At 54.7% G+C, this 19,995-nt stretch overlaps 4 protein-coding genes across 4 annotated transcripts; 3 read left to right on the forward strand and 1 right to left on the reverse strand.

Annotated features, from left to right (window-relative positions):
• Window positions 1–900: 900 nt before the first annotated feature.
• EAH_00010290 (nucleoside diphosphate kinase, putative) lies at window positions 901–6,069 on the forward strand (the record flags this gene model as incomplete). The annotated part of the gene is made up of 11 exons (XM_013395170.1): window positions 901–1,347; window positions 2,410–2,477; window positions 2,784–2,893; window positions 3,079–3,311; window positions 3,523–3,588; window positions 3,885–3,984; window positions 4,175–4,489; window positions 4,858–4,985; window positions 5,144–5,195; window positions 5,455–5,501; window positions 5,902–6,069. The coding sequence occupies 11 exons, from the start codon at window positions 901–903 to the stop codon at window positions 6,067–6,069; spliced, it is 1,734 nt and encodes a 577-aa protein (XP_013250624.1).
• A 2,363-nt stretch (window positions 6,070–8,432) lies between these two features.
• Window positions 8,433–9,612, forward strand: EAH_00010300 (hypothetical protein, conserved; the record flags this gene model as incomplete). Its single annotated transcript, XM_013395171.1, has 3 exons — window positions 8,433–8,528; window positions 8,769–9,056; window positions 9,268–9,612. The coding sequence occupies 3 exons, from the start codon at window positions 8,433–8,435 to the stop codon at window positions 9,610–9,612; spliced, it is 729 nt and encodes a 242-aa protein (XP_013250625.1).
• A 1,095-nt stretch (window positions 9,613–10,707) lies between these two features.
• On the reverse strand, window positions 10,708–11,341 carry EAH_00010310 (hypothetical protein; the record flags this gene model as incomplete). The annotated part of the gene is made up of 2 exons (XM_013395172.1): window positions 10,708–10,972; window positions 11,274–11,341. 2 exons carry the CDS (start codon window positions 11,339–11,341, stop codon window positions 10,708–10,710), a joined length of 333 nt encoding a protein of 110 aa, XP_013250626.1.
• A 695-nt stretch (window positions 11,342–12,036) lies between these two features.
• EAH_00010320 (RRM domain-containing protein, putative) lies at window positions 12,037–19,084 on the forward strand (the record flags this gene model as incomplete). The annotated part of the gene is made up of 20 exons (XM_013395173.1): window positions 12,037–12,256; window positions 12,450–12,499; window positions 12,680–12,860; window positions 12,998–13,092; window positions 13,552–13,668; window positions 13,898–14,039; window positions 14,630–14,727; window positions 14,892–14,975; window positions 15,139–15,190; window positions 15,331–15,382; window positions 15,666–15,785; window positions 16,222–16,308; window positions 16,506–16,744; window positions 16,876–17,021; window positions 17,179–17,373; window positions 17,536–17,697; window positions 17,769–18,228; window positions 18,397–18,455; window positions 18,640–18,728; window positions 19,048–19,084. The coding sequence occupies 20 exons, from the start codon at window positions 12,037–12,039 to the stop codon at window positions 19,082–19,084; spliced, it is 2,685 nt and encodes an 894-aa protein (XP_013250627.1).
• Window positions 19,085–19,995: the final 911 nt, after the last annotated feature.

The raw sequence follows: 19,995 nt of genomic DNA on the forward strand, positions 1-19,995 counted from the left end.
GGGGTCCCGGGTTTTTCAGGATACTCGGGCTTTATGGTGTCCAACTTCCCACGCAGCACTCTGCAAATCGACTTCGTGCAAGAGATGGTGAGAGGCATTTCTACAGAAACATAGGAAAAGGTGTATGAGGGCCCACAAGTTGCCTCTGCGGCAAAGAAAATTTCTTCGCCTACGGGACGTTAACGCTCTGTTGGGGACCCTAAAAAGCCCTCATGGAGTGTTTGCAGTGGCTCCTGTGCGGGCCCTCTTTGCGCCCCTGAAAAAGGCTTTTCAGGCCTGTTTCCTGTTGGGAGGCCGTTGGGTGGTGCCTAAATTGGGGGCTAGGGTCCGCGTTCTGGTGTAGCCGCTAGGGCCCTTGTGGTTTGTTTATCTCAGCTGTTGTTGCTGGCAGTTGAGGGGGCAGACAGTTACGCGGCGTTTTTGTGTTGTTGTTGCTGGTGCTGGTGGTGCGCTTGTGTGCACTCAGCTGCAGTGCAGAGTGTCTGCTCTGGTATTGTCTTGCTCGAGCGGCTTCTGTAAACTGCTTCCCCTGGGCTGCTGCGAGGTGAACAGCATCTTGTGGCTCGAGCGCCGCAGGGCGGCCGACCGCCGGCCGGAGGCAGTGGAGGCGCTGGAGACTCTTCAGGCAAGAGAAGACCCCTCTCACCTCTGCAGTGCAACATCCCCACCTAATAAACGCCTTCCTCCCCCAGTGAAAAATATCTCAACCCCCACAGCAATAATAAGTGCCACACACTCTGAAAGGGGAGGATGAGTTCAATTGTTGATTTTTGCACTTTTTTACACAAGAGCTCAACAATACTTCTAGGAGTAAGTATATACGCACACATAATATATATATATATATATATATATATGCGTGCGTAGGTATACGCATCGGCATGGGTACGCCTATTTAACATGCTTACAAATAGGGAATTTTGCCCGTCCGGCACAAGTAGCGGGGCCGGAGAAGTAGCACGAGTAGAACCGCTTGCGCAGGCATCAGTACCAGCAATGACCTGTCACCATGCGTTGCTGCAGAATCGGGGCCTTCTCCACACCGCGGATTTGTCTTCCCTGAAACGAGAGGGCCTTGCAGCTGCCCCTGAAGTGTTGCAGCAGCTGCTGCAGCAGGCGGTAGCGAAGCAGTTGCAGGCTCGCGTATTGCTGCTGCACGGCCCGCCTCGAGCGACCGCAGCAGCCGCAGCAGCAGCGAAAGATGTGTTGCCGGCTGTCGTCGTTGCAGATGCAGAGGCGCTTCTCTGCCTGGAGCAGCAGCAGCAGCGCCAGCAGGAGGAACAGCAGGAATGGAGCAGCTGCCTCTACTGTGGCGATGTTGATGCAAGCTGCGAGTGTCTCAGTGACGTGAGCTTTTCGCACAGAAGCTGCTAAGAGGTGCAGCCGCAAGATGTTTTGTTCGTGGTTCGCAGCGTTCGCTGTCATCCCTGCCGCAGCGGCAGGGCCACCTCACCCGATTGCTGCAGCAGCCCCAAGGGGCGTACTTGTTACTGTCGTTACTAATACACCATAATTGCAGGAGAGTGTGTCTGTCTGCTGCTTGGATCTTGAGCGTCTGCACGGCTTGCTGCTGCATCTCTCCAGGCCGGGCTGCTGCTTTCCCGTGCACTCAACAAACTCGCCTGGCTGCGCGGCGCCCCCCTGTTGGCTGTGCGGCTCCCCCCTTCTCTTTTAGGAGTTGCTGCAGCCCAGAGGCTGGCAAAAAATTGCCGCGTGTGCAGCCTTCTGCATCTTCTCCCAGTCACAGGCAAGCCCTAAAACCTACACACTATACCCTAAACGTGAACCTGCGAACTCTCCGCTTCAACACACTGCATACATGCGAGGGAAAAGGACAGATTTTAGAAGCAAGCCTCTAAAAGTTAACGCTAAAGCGTCTGTTCTTAACGTCTCTAGTTCACAACGTTAGGCTTAGGGCCTATGGTTTCGGGCTTAGGGCTTATGGTTTATTCGGAGGGTTTGTCTCTGCAGCTGCTGACCAAATCCCCGAAGAAGAAGAGGGTCTTGGAGTAGTGGATGCGGAGCCCCCCAGTGCGGCTCTACTGCATTTTGCAGCAGAGGTATCTCAAGCACACAGCTAGATGCAGACTGATGCATGGCTAGCTATGGGCTGGCTTCTGGGTAGCTGCTAGTTGGCTGCTGGCTAGCCAGTAGCTGGTTGATAGGTGCGCCGTCTGCTAGATACCGGGTTGCCTGCAGCTAGGTAACTGCCAGCTAGCAGTTACTTCGCATTTGGCGAATTGCTAGCTAGCTGCCACATACTTGCGGAATGCCCCCTCGTGAGGCCTCTCAACCACCTCCTAGGCAGCATGCGGCAGGCCGTCAGCAGAGGCGGGAAGTAGAAGCGAGCTGTCTGTTCTGAGCTGGCAATGTGCTGGCAAGCTGCAGCTGTACCTTCTTTTGCTGCAGGGCAAGGCTAAACGCATTCTACTTGTGGGAGACGACGATCCCGTGCGGCTTCGGGAGGAGCTGTCGAGGTGATCAAATCGTTCCTTTCTTCTTATTGTTTCTGTCTCTGCGGCTGCTGCTGCTCCTTTAGCGGCAGCTGGTGCTGCTACTGCTCCTACTGCTGATGCCGGATCTCTTGCTGCTGCTTCAGCTGAACCTCAGCAATCAACTCTCCGCAATACGGGCTCGCTTGTGTCCCCCTTGATCCTATGGGTGCTTCTGCGAGACGGTGCCGGTCCGTCTCTGTCGTGGTTGCATGCATTACGTACGTTGTATGCAGGAAATGCAGCAGCTGGGCTCTTCTGGATCTGCATGTTTTTCTGGATTTGCTGCAGCATCTTGCGTTGTGAGGTGGCGGCGCTGGTCGCTCCCAAAGGCCTCGCCACTGTGGCTCTTGGAAAGGCTGTGGCCCACATGCTGGGCTTGAGACTCATCCCGGACTTTGGTATGCAGCAGCACCGCATGCGATCCCAGCAGCAGCTGCGGCGGCAGCACCAGCTACCGAATTAGCGAAAACCAGACGCAACAGTAGCTGCCATTGCTGCAGAGCGCGCCAGAACAATGCCTTCTGTTTCCTTGCTGCGCGCAAATACCATTGAATTGAATTTAGTGTGTTTGGTTCATCTGCAGAGCTATTCGTTAAGCAGCAAAGACAGCGGCAGCATGAACAGGGGTCCGCCGCAACGGAAACAGCAGGAACAACTAAACCAGCTAGAGGACTAGCTAAAGCGATACAGCAAGCCAATGGCAGACTAAGGGCTCCCGCAGTTGTTGCAGAGGCCCTCAGGGCCCTAAGGAGGCCTCAAAGCGAAGGGTTAGGTAATGGTGTGCTGCTGCTGGATATGCTCGACAGCGTTGAGCTCGTAAGCAACTTCCGCAGCTGCAGCAGCAGCAAGAGAAGCAGCAGCAGCAGCGAGGCACAGCAGCAGCACTTGGAGCAACCGCCCGGACTCCATGAGGACGTATCCAGGAGGGACTTTGCTGCTGCGTCGGCTTGAGCCGCGAAGTAAACTTTTGGGGCTTTTGGGTTTAAACTTCAGAGCTAGGGACTAGCGCTTGTTGAGCATGCTGCAGGCGGAGGAGCTAGAAAGCCGGCAGCTTCCTCTGACGCGCGTCATTATCCTGGAGGCTCCTCAAGAGGTAAAAGAGCCTAGCCCTGTGCAGAACTGCCTGCTCGACTGCAGCCACGACAGCTAACCGCGCCTAGCCAAAGCTAGCCACAGCTAGCCACAGCTCGCCACAACCGGCCCGGGTCCCCTTGCAATCCGCACCCTAAATGCTAAACCATAAGTTCCTCATACGGAAACATATACACAGAGATAGGCAGAGGCAAGAAAATACAGACAACGACGGAAGCCAGATATCGGAGTCCAAGGAGCTGCGCCGTAGGTTAAACCTGACGGTTAATGGTTTAGGGTTTTGCAATTGTGGCTCAGACGCTTGAGGCAGCAGCGGCAGAGAGCGGAGGAACAGAGGCTGAGGATGCCAATGACGAAGAGGGAAAGTCAAGGCTCGTGAGGGACAAGAAGATAAGAGGTCGGTACCTAAGGTTGACGGCAAAGGGTTTAGGGAGTAGGGTGTGGTTGTGCACACAAGGACGTTCATTCACAGCACGAGCGACTTTCAGTGCAGGAGCTTTAGGGGTGAGGTACCAGGGTTGATTAATTAGGGTTTTGGGTTTACGGTGTTGCACGCGGGAAACTACCCCGACGGTGCATCTTCTCAGATCAAATAGCAGCCATTTACAAAGACCGCTGCGTACGCATTCAACTGAGTGCTGCTGCTGCTGCTGCTGCTCTGGCGCCCCCACCTACGAGCAGTAGCGACGGAGACAATGAAGGCCCAACTCCTGCAGAATTAGCTGCAGCAGAAGCCAAAGCGGCAGCAGCAGCGGTACAAGAAATCGCCGCTGCTCTCATGAAGCCTGCGGCATTCATTCTGGCGGATGGCTTGCTGCAGCCCGAGGCAGCAGCAGCAGTCCGGCAGGGTCTTGTGCAGGGCCTCAGCAACAAACTTCTGGTCCTTGATAGAAAACATTTAGGTCAGCACGGTCCCTAGGCCCTCACCCTAAACCCTAAACCCCAACAAGGCCCTAGGTGTAAAGGCTTTGGGCCGAATTGCCTGCCCCTGCCTCGCTTTTACGATACCTCCAGGGATTAGGGTGTAGGGTTACGATTTTACTGTTTGGGGTTTGCTGGTGCTGTCTCTTTCTGCGCGTTGGGTTATAGAGCTGGTGGGGCGCTTCTCTCCTCCTTTTGCTAACTTGCATTCCTGCCTACGGTAGTGACAGTAACAGGGGCAGTATTTATCTGTGCCCCAAACCCTAAACCCCCAAACCCTATGCTGTAGGCCCGAGGGCGGCCTTGCTGGGTCGAGAGTTTACAACGGTGGGCGGCTTAGGGTTTGTAGCTTATGTGGGCCTCCTGGGCCCATTGGGGCCATCTGCGCTGTACATGCAGGGGTGCTCTCTGCCGCTTCCACTCTCACCAGCTTCTTCAGCGGGCTTCCGTGTGGTGCTCGCGGGATTTCCGGCTCCAGTAAGCCCTGCGTAACCGTTCTTGAACAAACACATTAGGCCCCAAACCCTAAACCTCAGACCCTAGGCATTCACTTCCAAGTGTACAGAACCCTCAGAGGCAGTAGCAAACCCTTCCTCCCTCTCCTTTTGCACGCTTAGTGGCCCGCTGGCGGACAGGCGGAACTCTACGCTCAAATCCGGCGACTCCGCCAACTCTGCGACATCCAAGGTAAAGCCACCAGAGAATACCCACTGTTTTCAGCTGACAATATGCCCCTAGAGTCCCACAGGGTCCGCAGGGGCCCTACGCCGGCCTTGGCGCCCAAGACCTGCCGCTCTTGGGCGTCTTGCAGACCTCTTCAGCAACTCACGGGACCTGGAAGACTCTACTGTGGGGGCACCCTTCCGCTGCACATTTGAGGCCAACATTGGAGGGGAACACAGCTGCATCCTCGTTCGTTGCTGCCCCCATTGCTGCTGCTGTTCAGGCATACTAATCATGCGCCCCCCAACAGCGTACACCGACCCCCAAGTGGTAAGCTCCGCTGCTATTTTGGTAACGTCTGAGACATTCCTGCCCAAATATGCGCTCGGCGGGATCCCCTCATGTTCTTCGGCTGCTCTGTGCTGCGCATCGGTCGCTGGGCCGCAGACCGCCGCTGCCGAGCTCGTCGCCGCCGCACAAATATGGAATATTAAAACTGCTGAACTCCAAATTGAGGTAGACAACGGCTTCCAGCGCTGCTGCTGCTGTTGCTACCACGGTCCCTGAGCCTGCCTTCGTGCTTGTGAATTTGGCGTTAGGAGGCTTCTTCGCCGTTTATTCAGTTCAGTCACGCTGTGCCTTATTTAGCACAGAAATCTTACGGTGCGCAATCATCCCACCGGGGCGCATGCATGCATAGAGCTTGCCTACCGTTTCTCCTGTGTCTTAGGAGGGCTGCACAGCCACGGAAATCTCCCCAAAGATCGGCCTGCTGCTGCAGCAGCTGCAGCAGCCACGCGAACTGTCGCCTCTCGAGGAGCTGCAGCTGAACCCGCCCGCTCCTGAGCCGCTGGAGAAAGAGGGCTCACAAAGTGAAGAGGAAGAAGAGGAGGCATAAATGCGTTCTTGCGGCAAGGCTTCCCCTCCGTAGCAATCTGAATGCATGCACTGAGCACGGGCTGACGGTTGCATGCAAAGCCAGTGCAGGCATCCCCAGAAAGCACCCCCGTACGATGCCCTAGCCGTGGAGCCACAGCCACGGCGGTGCGCTACTAACTGCGCACACCTCAAAGGCCCTCGAGCCCATGCTCTTTCTCTACAGAGGCCTGTACTACTGCATATGCTTCCGCCTTTGCTTGGCTTCACTTCAGCGCAGCAGTGAGTACGCACGCCGCACAGCTGCAGCAGGCATGTATGCATGCAATTGGCAGCCCTCCTATACTGAACATGGAGGCATGCTGAGGTGCCTGCATCTGTGGGGTGCTCCTACGCAAGCCATGGGCAAATACTCCACGCTGAGTCTCCAAAAAAGACAAACAGAAGAAAACTTGCGCATCTGCACTGGCACACAAACACGAGGCTCGCATACCTGGCTAGATGCGGTCAGAGACGTAGATAGCCATCCAAATATTGCTGGCTAGCCAGCACACAAATAGCTACAAAGTGCTTCCCACCTAACGCAGCGGGAGGCAGCCCCTCAGGTTATTTGTAATATCGTGCAAACTTCACATCACGGCCGCTGGATGAACTTATTTCTAATCTTAATGAATTGATGTTAGTTGCAGAATCACCGCACTTACTAATATTTTAAATACATCAGTGTGGATTTTTGGTAGTGCGTATTTTTGCTAGCTGTCCTGATGTTGAGCGAGAACAATGATCAGTGCCTCGGGCGATTAGCCCCCAGCGGCCAGATGAGTGTTAGCAGTACCAACAAAGACCTACGTTAAGAATAACACTAATATAAGTACAGTAGATTATATAGGTGTAAAGGTATAGGAAGGCATGAAATAACCAAGACACATGCTGCAGTTGTCGTGGCCTCGCGGGGGGCCCCTGCAAGCCTGTGCGCATGCGTGCTGCCTAGGGGGCCCTAGCTACTGCCTTCTGCCGCCGCTAGGGGGCCCGTGGAGTTGAGACAAACTTTTATTGGCACCCTAGGTAGTCAATGAGACAGGCAGACTGGCAAACAGTCCTCCGGCAACGCGCCACTCGAAGACAAGCAGCCCTAAGGGCAGCAGCGAACCTTCACTGCAAAACACAGCAGCAACTCTAATTCACGCATAAAGGCAACGGCGGCTGTAGGCAGACCGCACCGGCGGCAACAAGACATTCACGACAGCCTTAGGCCAGCGGAAGCAGAAACGCCACGCCTGTTGCAGCAGGATATTAGCAGCAGCTTCAGCAGCAGCGAGCTAGAGGTGGAAACACAGGGACAGCGGCGGCCGCAGCAATACAAAAGCTGTAACTGGGGGAGACACTGGCTGGGCAGCAGCGGCAGCGCGCCGGCAGTAGCTGCAGGCGCAGCACTCACAGCATAGCAGCAGCAGCAGCAGCAGCAGTGCTAGGATGGAGAAGTACCGGACGTTTGCAGATGAGGGAACCGGCTCTCAGCCTTTTGTGCCCACTTTCTACAGCCGGCAGCAGCTGCGGGGGTCCTCCAGCAGCTCACGTTTTCTGTTGTTTCTTAACTACTGCTGCTGCTTGCCGCTCTATCCTTTGTTGTTGTTGCTAGCGCTGCTTCGGCTGCTGCTTCTGGGGCTGTCACTTCTGCTGTCGGGTCTTTTGCTGCTATTGCTGCAGCCACTACGGCTGCTGCCGTATGTACACTGGAGGGCAAAGAGAACACTGCTGGAAGGGCCGCTGCGTCTTGCGCTATTTGCATTTGGATTTCAGTGTATTACTGAGGAGAGGGCAGGCGAGTGATTTCCCCTTCAGTTCACTGAGGCACATAGCGAATTCTCCCCCTGTTTTCCTCCTTTTTTGTCCCTTGCTGCTTTCGTTTTTGCCTTGTTTCTGTCTTCCGCGTTCCGCCTTCGCTTCGTTGTGCCCTACTTTGTCTCCTCCCGTCTATTCCCTTCTGTCTGTGGCTCCCTTAGTCTCTTTATTTCTCCGTCCTTTTCTATTTTTATTTGTCTCTTCCTGGTCTAGTCTGTATCCTTCTGCATATACCTGCCGCTTTCTGTCTGTCTCTTCGTTGCGCGTTTTGCTTTGTTCTTGCCTCTTTTTGTCTCGCTCTGCCTTCGGCCCTATCCTAGGCCTGAGCCGCCCATACACTTTGCTGTCGCTGATGCAGATTACCGCCGCCTACAGCTTCCCCCTCCAGCACTGAATTCCAGGGCTCTCTTTTCTTCTTTTCTGTCTCTCTTGTCTAACGGGCCCGTTGCTCCGGGGGCCCCCATAGGCTTCCCAGGGGGCCCCTCAAGAGCCACCCTTTGTATTTCAAACTTCACTTGTTTCGTTGAGCCGCTGTATCTGCAGATGCGGTTGTGCCCTCTCTTTTTGGGCCTGCATGCGGACGGCTCTCTCTCTGTTTTGCCTTTCTGGGGGGCCATCAAGTACTCGCTTTCCTTCGAGGTGTGTATTTGCTGCTGCTTCTGCTGTTGGATTCTGCTGCTGGCGTCACTTTAATGCTTTTGTGCACCTTGCCGCCATTGCTGCAGTGGGGAACAGACGAAACACTGCTGCCTGCACTTGCGGCTCTTGGTGCTGCAGCTCGTGGTGCTGCTGTAGCAGCCGCTGCAGTGTTTTGCTCCCCCGCTGTCGTTGTTGGTTCAGCTACTTATGTAACTGGAGTGCGTGTGCGTGCTGCTGCAGCTTCTGCCGGGTCGGGGGAAGTTCCATTCTTTGTCTGCCCTTCTGCTGTCTCTTGAGAACAGCCGCAGCTTCATTCCTCCCCTTGTGCTCTTTCCCGAGGGCCAGAAGAGCAACGGGAGCTGCTTGCTGCAGTGGGACGCCAGGGGATTAGACGCTGCAGCTTTTGCACGACTGAAGAGCAGAGTGGCCTTACTGGGGTGTATGCACACCCCAGACCAAGGCAACACACAGGCAGCAGCAACAGCACGGACGGGATGGAGAAGACCGACGTACACTGCGCCTCACACGGTATCAGATGCATTCACCGTTGCTGCTGCTGTTGCTGCAACACCATAGGCTCTTGTTGCTGCTGTAGGCGTTGCTGATGCTATAGTATAATGGAGTCACCCCAGAACGTTTAGCAGGTGCAGCCCAAGTGTAGCTTCTCCACAGTAAAGTAGCTCACCATCTTGGGTGCATGAGGATTTACGGTTTAGGGTTTAGGGTTTTGTGCTGGCAGGTTAACAGCCCTTTATGGCACTTGTTGCTGCTGCTGTTGCAGCCTAGACAGCACCTGCGCTGCATTTGGGTTCCGCCCGAGGACGTGTTGACCTCCCAACAACAGCAGCAACGGCAGCATCAGCAGCTTTTGCAAAAGCAACAACAGCAGCTGCTGCTGCCGCAGCAGTCATTGCTGCTGCAGCAGCAGCAGCAGCAGCAAGGAGACTTGACGTGTATACGCACCACCTTGCTGCGAGCTGTCCCCGGACTCGTGTCTGTGAAGAAGAGCGGAAGAGACCTGAAGGCATTCAGTGACTATTGGAATGAGCAGCAGCAGAAAGGGCGCAGTACAAAGAGAGCATGACCACCGCAGGGTGCTCCAGGAGCAACGCAGATGCGGCATAACTACGGCAGCTGCAAGCCGCAGCAACAGCAGTGCTAAGAGCGGCAGCAACTACGCGTGCTGTGTGTACCACATTAGACAGCACGGCCTCAACACAAAAAGCGAGTTGCCGCCCGCCTAGGTGGGTTTGTTTGGAGCCCTGTGGCTCTCAATACAAACAGCACACTGCTGCAGCTGCTGCTGCAGTAGCTGCAGCCTAGCTGCTGCAGACAGCTGCTGTAGTATCTCCAGCCGAATGCTGCTGCAGCAAGAGCCAACTTCAGGCGTCGCAACAGCAACAAACTGCCACTGCTGCGCCTGTCTTATGGTCTGAGGCTCCGTTCAGTCCTTGAAGAGGCACCGCAAGTGGAGCCGTTAAGTGGGTTTAAGGGGCTGGGGGTATACAGGGCCCTCCTAGAGGTGCCCTTCACAGTTAGAGATCTAAGGTGTATGCCAATGCCGTATGAGGGTATAGGGTTCCGGCTTTCATTCCCCTTTCTTTGGCGCTGCCGTTTCACACGCTTCAAATGCTGCCTTAAGCTTGTCGTAGGTCTCTGCAGCAGAAAAGATGACAGACAATTAGAACTCCAAACCGTAAACCCTAGTCAGGACTACAGGCGTTGGCCCTGCATGCAGCCCCATGGCTCATGGTGCGGGCGGAGGTGAATCCACCCAGTTCTTTTTACAGGGTCTCTTGGCTAACTCCTGCATGCCGACCTACCCAGCTGGCAAGCTAAGTAGCTGGCAGGTTAGCTGGCTAGCTAGCTAGCTGGGCAGCCGCCACTTACGCCTCGACACGACAGTGCCTTGCTTGTAGATTGCTTCCTTGAAGTGTATTTGGTTCTTGTTTTGCAGCTGAGTCCTGTAGGGCTCTTTGACGCACCTGCAGCAAAACACGCACGCGCGAACATACCCAAAACCCCCGCTCAAACCCTAAACCGCATCGAAGACGCAGAACCCTTAAATCAGGGCTCAGCTCTGGACCGCTAGGAATCAAAACCTCCCAGAGGCGCATGCAGCAGCAGAACCTACTGATGCAGCTACTGCTGCTGCAGCTGATTCTGCTGATGCAGCTGCTCATTGTGCTGCAGCTGCTTCTGCTGCACCAGCTGCGCCTGCTGCTGCAGCTGCCACTGCAGCTCCTGCTACTGCATCTTCCCCTGCTACTGCAGCTATTCCTGTTGCTGCAGCTGCTCCTGCAGCTGAAGCTGCTTCTGCTGCTGCAACTGCCGCTGCTCCTGCAGCTGTTGCTGCAGTTGCTACTGCCACTGCTTCTGCCGGTGCAACTGCTCCTGCTGCAGCTGCTGCTGCAGCCTCACCACCAGGTAATCGAATCTTTGGCCTGGCATTCGCACGACCGTACAGATCTGGCGTTGGCGAGTTGAAGTTGCAAATTACCCACCAAGTTTATCACAGAACAACTGCACCTCCTCAAGGCTCTAATGAACCCGGATAGTAGGAGGGTCCCTGGCGAACCCCAAACACTCGAGGTTCCCCCCATGGCCGCAGAGAGCCTGAAGGGCGTGTCCAACAACCCTCTGGGGACCCTAACGGCCCCCAGCGGTCCCAGAACGGATGTATGCGTGTGCATGTGTTTGCGCGCGGTGTGTGCGTGTGTGCGCGTATGTGCGTGAGGGGCTCACTTCCTTAGTAGCTCCGCCATTTCGGCGGCGTATCGGACATAGCTGATGCCGCAGGCCCTCCAGGCCATTTTGGATATATGTAGAGGTGAGTTTAAGTGTACTGATAGACCGGAAAGGGGCGTTTGTTAACTAAAAGTGGCATTAACAAACACAACTTCTGAGCCCCTCGTGACAGAGGTGTGTTTGGGGGCCCACCCGGTGGGGCTGTGCAGGAGACCCGTCAAGAGCATGCAGAGCTGTCTTTCTTGGGGAGTGGTTTTGCTTTTGCATGCATTTCCCTTTTTCATTCTTGTTCATACCGAGTCCTTGCAAACAAAAGAACAGATATAGGCAACCACAGGGCATCGTCCAGACCTCTCGGGGGGCCCTAAGCCCTCCTGATTTCCCCATGCCCATCGCTGCGGCCCCAGCGCTCCGTCTAAGTTTGTTTCCCTTTATTCTCTCATTGTAGGTTTAGCTTTAATTTTGGCGCTTGCATGCGATCCTGTGCTTACTTGCGTGCTGAAGCGGCGGCAGCTAGGACAGCAGTAAAACCCGCGGTACTCGCCATTGCAACAGTAACAGCAACAGCAGCAGCTGCAGGGGCCATAGGAAAGGGCAGCTGCTGGACGCCACTTTAAATCTTGCACACTCTCTCTGGACAGCGCAAGAATAAGGGGGACTGGGGTTTCCCGTGTCCTCCGGCCTGAGCCCCCTGCTCCGCGCTGAGGGCTAATGGCCCTTAACAGCAGCAGCAGAAGCGACTACAGCAGCAGGAGGCAAGATGTCGGACCGTAGGGGAGGGCGCAGAGGGGTAAGCGTTAGTTTCGCTTCGGGGTGTATGTACCGGTGGCTGTGGGTTAAGTTAGAGTATTTTGGGGGGCTTTGGTGTTTCGGGTCTGGCTCACAGGGAGCAGGGGAGCCTGAGACGGCTCGCGTGTATCAAGAGTTCCTCAAGACCTTCCAGCCGGAAGACCCTTCTGCGGACAAGACTTTCATCAGGGGTGACCTCCTCACGTGCTTGCCGGGGTTTAGGGCGTTCGGTGTTGGGGTTCTGCTTCGGGCTGCTGGCGCAGGGTCTCATGCTTATGGTATAGTGGTTATAGGTTAGGGTTTACAGGGAAGGGTTCGGCAGAAGGGGGTTGGGGCTTAAATTTATCAGGATGAAGCTTCGAGTTTGGTGCTTCTCCGCCGCAGGGGGCGTGATGAACGCGGGGTCCGGTCAGATTGCCGTTGATAGTAAGAAGGTAGGCCTTAGGGTTTATGGATAGGGGTTTAGGGTTCATAGCGGCATCGTCTCTGGCTATATCTGGATGTGATATGGGGGGCCTTACTTTGCGGACTGGGGGCTACAAAAGGGCTCGCATGACTCTGTCGCGTCCTTACGCGACTCCACTCTGTTGCGACTGCTCCTTCTCTGGAATTAGGGTTCTTTGTGGGTGCCGAGTAGCGCCCCTAAATCGGCTGAGGCAGCTGCAGCAGCGGCAGCGGCTGCGGCTGCGGCTGCTGCAGCAGCAGGCAGTGGCAGCAGCAGCGCCCAGTCCCCAGCTCCCAAACGCATGCCAGGACGCCCTGGACAAAAGCGGGAGATAGATTCATTTCTCGAAGGTCGGTTTGGGGTTTTAGGGTTTAGAGTCAGGGTTTATGGTGTAGCATATGGTGGCTTAGGGTTTAGTCCAGCGTCCTGCACTCATCCGTTTGCTGAGCACGTTTGGGGTTTAGGGTTGTGTGCTGCGTTTTTTCAGAAATTAAAAAGCGTCAAGAACTACAAGGGCAGAAACGACGACTCTATGAGAGGCTAAACCTCTCGCGTACAGGTGATTGGCGGTTGTTTCTGTTGGTGCGGCTGCTGTGTGTTGCTGCTGGCGCCGCTGCTGCTGCTGCTAGCGCCGTTGCTGCCGCTGCTAGTGCTGTCGCTGCTGCTGCTAGTGACGTTGTTACTGTGTTTGTTGGTGCTGCAACTGCCTCCGCCGTCTGTCGCTGCTGCTGCTAGTGACGTTACTATTTTTGTTGCTGCTGCAACCGCCTCCGCCGTTTGCTTTCCGTGCATAGAGGAAGAACGATGCGCCCTCCGTTTCCAAATAGCAGCGCTCGAGGTAACTAATAGCGCATAGACTATCGGTGTCCTGTTGCTGTTAGTGCAACTGCTGAATCCCCTACACTTTGGTTTCTGACTAAGGCTTTAAGCGTAGGGCTATAAGATCTTGGCCCACCTACATACTCTGGGGATTGCCCTTCATTTGTTCTTCTGCAGGAAGTGAAGGGCCAAAATGCTAGGGTGTGATGTTTGTGGCTGCAGAACGCGACGAGGCCACGTGGGGCCCCGCCGATCGACTTGGAGAAGGAGAGCTCAACGAATTTGTACTTGGGGAATTTATCGCCTGAGGTGCCTGTACACTGCAGAGACTGTAGAGCAGTGGGATACCCAAGAAGAGGCTAGGGGAGATAAGCAGTTTCCTCATGATCACAGCAGTCATCAAGTAGAAGTAGAGATTACTATATGCGTCGAAAGGGCTGTGGGTGAGGGGTTGTGGATAGTGGGCGATCGAGGGGGCATTTTTAGGGTTTAGGACACCCCCGTGCATCCGTCCTTTTTTTATAGGGTCGAGGGCTGCAGCTGTGCGTACGCGCACGCATGTATTCAGATAACGGAGGAGTTTCTCTGCCAGCAGTTCGGGAAGCACGGGGTCATTACCAGTGTTAAGATTATGTATCCCCGAACAGAGGAAGAGAAGCGCCGAAACAGGAACTGCGGATTTGTTTCCTTTGAAACCAGGCCCCAGGCTGGTAAGCCCTAAACCCTAAGCGTCTAAGCGCAGTCCCGAATCTCGAAACCACATTTTAAAACAGCCTTCCTAGCGTTGTAAGTCTGAGAACTTTTGAGGTTCGTGCACCTTCCATGCTTCACGTTCGTTAGGACTGTCTGAGGGACGCTTAGTTGCATGCGCCAACAAACATTTGTGTGAACACGTTTTTTGCTTACCAATTAATACTGCCTCATCTTTCGTTGCTTTCTCGTATCCGCAGAGTCCGCTAAGAACAGCCTGGACGGGAAGTCTTTCTATGGAATGGTCATCCGCATTGGGTAAGCACTTGGGAGCCACTCTGGGGACTTGGAGGGTTTTCTTGGTGGATTAGGGTTAGAGGCTAACGGCAAGAGTTTGAGGCTTTCCTGCTGCGCTCGCAGATGGGGGAAGGCTCTACGACCCTCTTTCGGCGCCACTCCCAGTGCCCTAAGCAGCGGATTCTGTGAGCGAAGGCTTGAACAGTGGTTTGGAGCTTAGGATTTAGGTTTCTGAGCGATTGGTGGTTCTGGCGTTACTCTATTCGGCTTCATTCATGCAGTTATTCTGGCTGTTGCTGTCGCTGCATCTCAGCGGATTCTCCCTTCCCATCCACGGGATTCTCGCCGCCTCCCGCAACTAACTTCTCCGCGGAGGCTCCAACGGCAACTCCAACGCCTCCCCCTCCTCCTGTAAGCTTCGAGCCGGCTTAACCTGCCTGCAGCTGTGCAAATGCGTGTATATGGAAGATGCTCGTGCAGACATACGTACGCTACAGATGTGCCTTCGGCTTTTCATTCCAAAGCCTCTACTGCCCTACGCCTTAGACCGGAGCCATTTTGTTTTGTGCTCGCAGGAAGCGGAGTTGGTGGAAGTGCAGGTGCCTAAAGACCGTAAGGTCAAGATGATGATCGACTTGCTGGCGAAATACGTAGCTGAGGTCAGGTGGTGCTGCTCCCGTTGCTGTTGCTTTTGCTGCTGGTGCTGCCGCTTCTGCTGCATCTTTGTGGCCTTTTGTGCTGCTTTTTTCTACAGTTTTGCTGATGCTGCACAAACCAGGGCCAAAGGACTGGTGCTGTTTTCCCTGTTGGTTGCTGCTGCAGGAAGGGCACGTCTTTGAGCAGCAGGTCATGGAGAAGTTTCCTCCAGAAAGTGGTGGGGGTTAGATTTTACGGCTAGAGGATTAATTTGCCGTCGCTTTGCTTTGGCGTTGAGTTGCGCGTGACTCATGTGGGTTCTAGGGCTTGGGCTGTAGGATTTAGAATTTGGGTGTGGGGCTATACGTGTGTGCGCAGGCCGTCTCAGCTTTATCTACGAAAAGGATTCGCCAGACAACATTTACTACAGGTCCGTTTTCTTTGCCTTCCTATTTGGACACTAATGGCAACTCCCGAAGCATACCATGGTTTTTGCCTTCGCAGCCACCAAGTCGCGCAGGCGGCAGCATGCGCGCGCAAGTTGTATTCTCTACATGAGGGCTGGTGTTTGCGTGCATTTGGACACGGTGAAATCATCCCACCTACGGTTTTCTCACTCTCTCTGTTTTTCTGCTTCTCATGAGTTTTTGGCAAGCGTTGCTTGTGGCTAAACTCGTTTTGCCGCTGTACGGCCGCCGGGTTTACGTCTGTAGGTGGCGAGTGTACGCCTTCGGTCAGGGAGACACTTTAAAAGCTTGGCGTCTAGAGCCTTTCTATATCTACTCGGGCGGCAGGCGTTGGGCACCTCCACCTGAGAAATACTTCCAACAGCCGTAAGCTATTCGTTTGCTGCTGTTGCTGCTGCAGCCACAGGCACTGCCAAGCAACAGCTTTTCAACTAGACATCTCGACTTGAATTTATGCGGATCTCAATGTATGTATTCATTGGCATTTTGTTGTTGCGTCATTCAGGGCTAAAAAGAAGGCAGAGGCAGCAGAAGAACGGAGCCTGTGAGCCGCAACCAGAGGGTGCTCGGGCTGCTGCTGTTGGTGCTGCTGCTGGTCTCCGCCGGAGCTGATGCTTTTGGCTGCTGCTTCTCCTCGTTTCTTGTGTTTTATATTGCTGCCTTGCTGCGCTGCTTCTGCCGCCCTAGCTCAGCTGAGCAGGCCTTGGTTTTGTTGGATGGCTGCTGCTGTTGCTGCCGGTGCTGTTTGCGCATGAATGGCACTTGAGTGGATATTGTGCATTGGTGCGGCTGTTTTGCGCAGCCGGACAGCTGCTCGCGGGGGCGAACGGCTGAGTGCAGCAGACCGCGAGGAGCTGGAGGAGTTACTACGCAACATAACTCGGGATAGGTAGGGTCTTGTGAGCCTGTGTCTTTTTCCTGTTGCTGGCTTTCGATTTGGTCTGTTCACCGCATGTCTCCGTGCTGTGAGTGGAAATTGTGTCTCAAGTAGTCTTCGTTTGTGTTGGCAACGGTGTGCTGCGGCAGCGGCAGTAGGTGTGAGATGAGGCCGGTGGGGCTGTGCCAATGTTTGTCGCTCTGGGGCAGGGCATCGATATGCGCGGCAATGTCCTTTTGCATGTCTCACGGGAGCAGCAGCGCGGAAGTCTGCAGCTGTTTGACGGAGTCGCTAACGTTGCCGGATACGGCCCTGACAATGCGGTTGGCGCGCATGTACCTCTTGTCGGATTTGCTGGCCAACTCCAGTGCACAGACGGCGCATGCATGGACCTACAGGCATCATTTGGAGAAGCACTTGCCCTTCATCGCAGATCGCTGGAGCAAAGGTACTCCGTCTCCGAAATGGGCACAAAATTCCCTATATGCAGAGTAGCGCGCAGCACCAGGAGCAGCAAATCTGTTTAGACACGGTGGAGACTCTGCTGTTGCTGCTGCTGGCGTTGAATTATTGCCGCAGTGTTAGAAGACCTTCGTTTGGGCGTTGGTGTTGGAGGAGCTAGCCCGCGGACCCAACAAGAGCAGTGGCAGGGCGTCGAGAGGGCACTTTACAAGATGACGAAATTGTGGGAGGCATGGGGTGTATATCCGCCTGCGTTTCTTCGGGTCAGCCTGCCGTTCGCTTGGTGCATGATGCATGCTGTTTTCCTTTCGCTGCTTCCCTCCCTTCACTGTATTCTTATATTGCTGTTGTTCCTAGCTTTGCTGCTGTTGCTGGAGCACATCGCCAGCAGTTTCGTGTGATGCTGCTGTGTGGCCTTAGGGCATCGAGGCCACACTTTGCGGCCGCGACATTACAGCAACAATTCTGGATCCCGAAGCAGCAGCAGCAGCAGCAGCGAAATGTGAGGCTGCTGCACTCGAGCTGGCAGACCCTCAGCTGGACGGAGAGCCTTTGGCGGAAAACCTCAGGCCCCTCATTGCACAGTTCCCGCTTTGGCTGCGACCTGCAGCAATGGTAGGGGGATTTTTTTTGCAGCTGCTGCTACTACTGTGGTGCTACCCGCAGTTACGTTTAGTCTAGGTAGTCCTGCAACACGACGAAAGATTGGGGATTGATGCCGCTTGCTGATTAGGAGCGACACGAAGACGTTGCTTCTTCTACCTTGTTTGCTTGCAGGAATGGCTGCTGCTTGACCGGTACCAGCTAGACAGGCTCTGCCAGCAGCGGGGACTAGGCGTGTTGCCTTCGCGCAGCAGCAGCAGCAGCAGCAGCGAAAGACGACAGAAGCAGCTTGTGCAGCTGGCGCGACAGGAGCTATACTGGAGACTAAAACAAGAGGTAGTGCTGCTCTTGCTGCCGCTCGGCCCTGCTGCCGGTACCTTTTTGTTCTGTTTTTGTGTTCCGAACAGCTTGCGTCTCTTCATGTCCCCGTCGTTACCATGATTCAGGCAGCAGAAGTGCCGCTCGACGTGCTTCTGGAGGCGCAGGCTGCGGCTGCAGCAGAACGTCAAGCAGCAGCTGCGGCTGCAGCTGCGGCGAACCCGCAGGAGGTAGCATTGGTGAGTGAAGCTCCGGAGGGGTCCATCGGTGCACAGGAGGGAGGCGCGAAGCAACCGGGCGACGAGCAGCAGCAGCATGACGACGTAGCAAGCGAGGCCTCAGATATTTTTGTTTTCGAAAGGGAGGAAGAGGAGCAAGCGCAGCAACACCAGGAGGAAAACGAAGGCGCAGCAGCATCAGAAGCAACAGCAGCAGCTGAGTCACAGGAGGCCCGGGAGTCTGATAGAGAGCGCATGCGGGCCATAGAGCTGAAGGTCACCGAGTTGCAGGTTCAGCTAGAGGACCAGAGTAAGGCTGCAACGCTGGCCAGTCAGTGCCAGGCAACTTATTTGCCTAGGTTGCCCCATAGCTAGTTAGCTAGCAGCGCGGCTAGCTCATTGGATTGTGTGTGCCGAACACGCAAAGCGATGAGGGGGAACTCGAGGCAGACGCGCAGGGCTGAAGCAAAGGGCGAATTTTGGGTTCGATGCTCTTCAGGTATTTCCAAGGAAGAAATCGCCAGCCGTTGCGACGCTCTCAGGCAAAAGCTCCTTGAGGTTAGAAGCTGGGTAACGCGTTTTGCATTGTCTTCTATACCCGTAGCACACGCCAGTCGGCGGCACCGAGCATAAACAGTTGCTGTAGAAACGGGCTGCCTGCACGGCAGCAAGTAACTGACGCTCCATGTGGAGCTGCGCAGAGAGGCGGTTTATGATAGTGTGCCCTTTTCCTTTTGTGCAGGAGCATAAGACCACAGAAGAGTCGGCCAAGCGAAAAATGGTGAAGAGCCGTGACCGAAGCAGCTCCCCCCAGAGCAGTCGCAAGAAAACGTGAGTCTATAGTGGCATGTGCTGCGTAGTGTTATTGCGAGCGCTTTGTCATTACGCTTTCTTTTTAGTGTGATTATTAGTAGGAATTCCCTGCTATCAAGACTAGAGTGCGGGTGAGGGCGCAGTCAGCTCCTCCTGCGGCTATGGCAAAAGCAGCAGTACTGCGAGAAGCCACAATATTTTAATATGCCACTCTACGCGTTTAGGGGCAAAGGAAAACGAACGCAACACGCAGGATGTATCTGATTGCTTCATCTTTGGCCTCAAAGCTCGAGGTTTGCTTTAGGGCTGCCTGTGCTGCGCTCTTGGATGCGTGCAGGAAGAGCAATTACAGCGAAAGCTCGAACGCTCATTAGCAACAACGCATACCCTGATATTTATTGGTTTTAATCTGACTTGCATACTGTCTCCAGGGAAATGCGAAAGAGCAGCACAAACCGCTTTTGTTTTCATGTATGGCTGCTGCAACGTGCAGCGGGGAGTTGCGGGTTCATTCAGCTTGAAGGACAATAATCGCGTTTTGTCTTCCTGTCTATTCTTTTTGGTTTCATCATATCTGTGTTGCCGAATAAAACAGGCACGTGCTGCCCCCTCGCTCGCAACGCTGCTCTGCAGGGGCATTGGGCCGTAGTTGTTAGTAGTTGTTTGTCGCACAGCTTATCAGCCAGACTCGACGAGACAGCCCCATTGTAGCCCGCTCATCAGTCGTAGACAGCACTTCGTCTCCTTACCTGGCGCTTCAGCTGGCACATGTCCCTCATTGGTGCATGTGGCCCCGAAAGTTTCAAACGCTGTCGGGTCAAGAAGGTTCTGCACCCCTAGAGCTGGGATGCTGCTTTTCGTGTTGTCTTCTTGTAGTTCGCTGCCTACTCAGCAATAAAGGCAGGGCCTAGGCAGGCGAAGTTGAGCAACTCCCAGCACCATAAATGGCACTGTGTATGCAAGATAAACCTGTTGTTATGTTCCGTCGCTCCCCAGAACATATTGGACAACTGTCCCCGCTGTTGGTCGCTTTACGTGCCCCGCGGATAAAGTCTGTCTTTTTCCTTCCTATTCGGCAGAGGGCCGGCCGCGTGGCATTGGAGTCTTTGTATTTGGTTGCCTCAGCAACGTCAAAGCGGTTGCGCGCATTCCCCTGACTGGCATCTCGCCCAGGCGCCGTCCTGCCTCCGGCGCCTTGAACAGGCAGGAAATGAGCAGTGCTGGGCCTTATACATCTGTACCTAGCGTCCAGTGCGCCTGAAAAAGCACCTCGAGGCGCTGAAAA

Source organism: Eimeria acervulina, genomic scaffold, assembly GCF_000499425.1.
Source record: "Eimeria acervulina Houghton genomic scaffold, Eah_scaff52, whole genome shotgun sequence".
Taxonomy (NCBI): domain Eukaryota; phylum Apicomplexa; class Conoidasida; order Eucoccidiorida; family Eimeriidae; genus Eimeria; species Eimeria acervulina.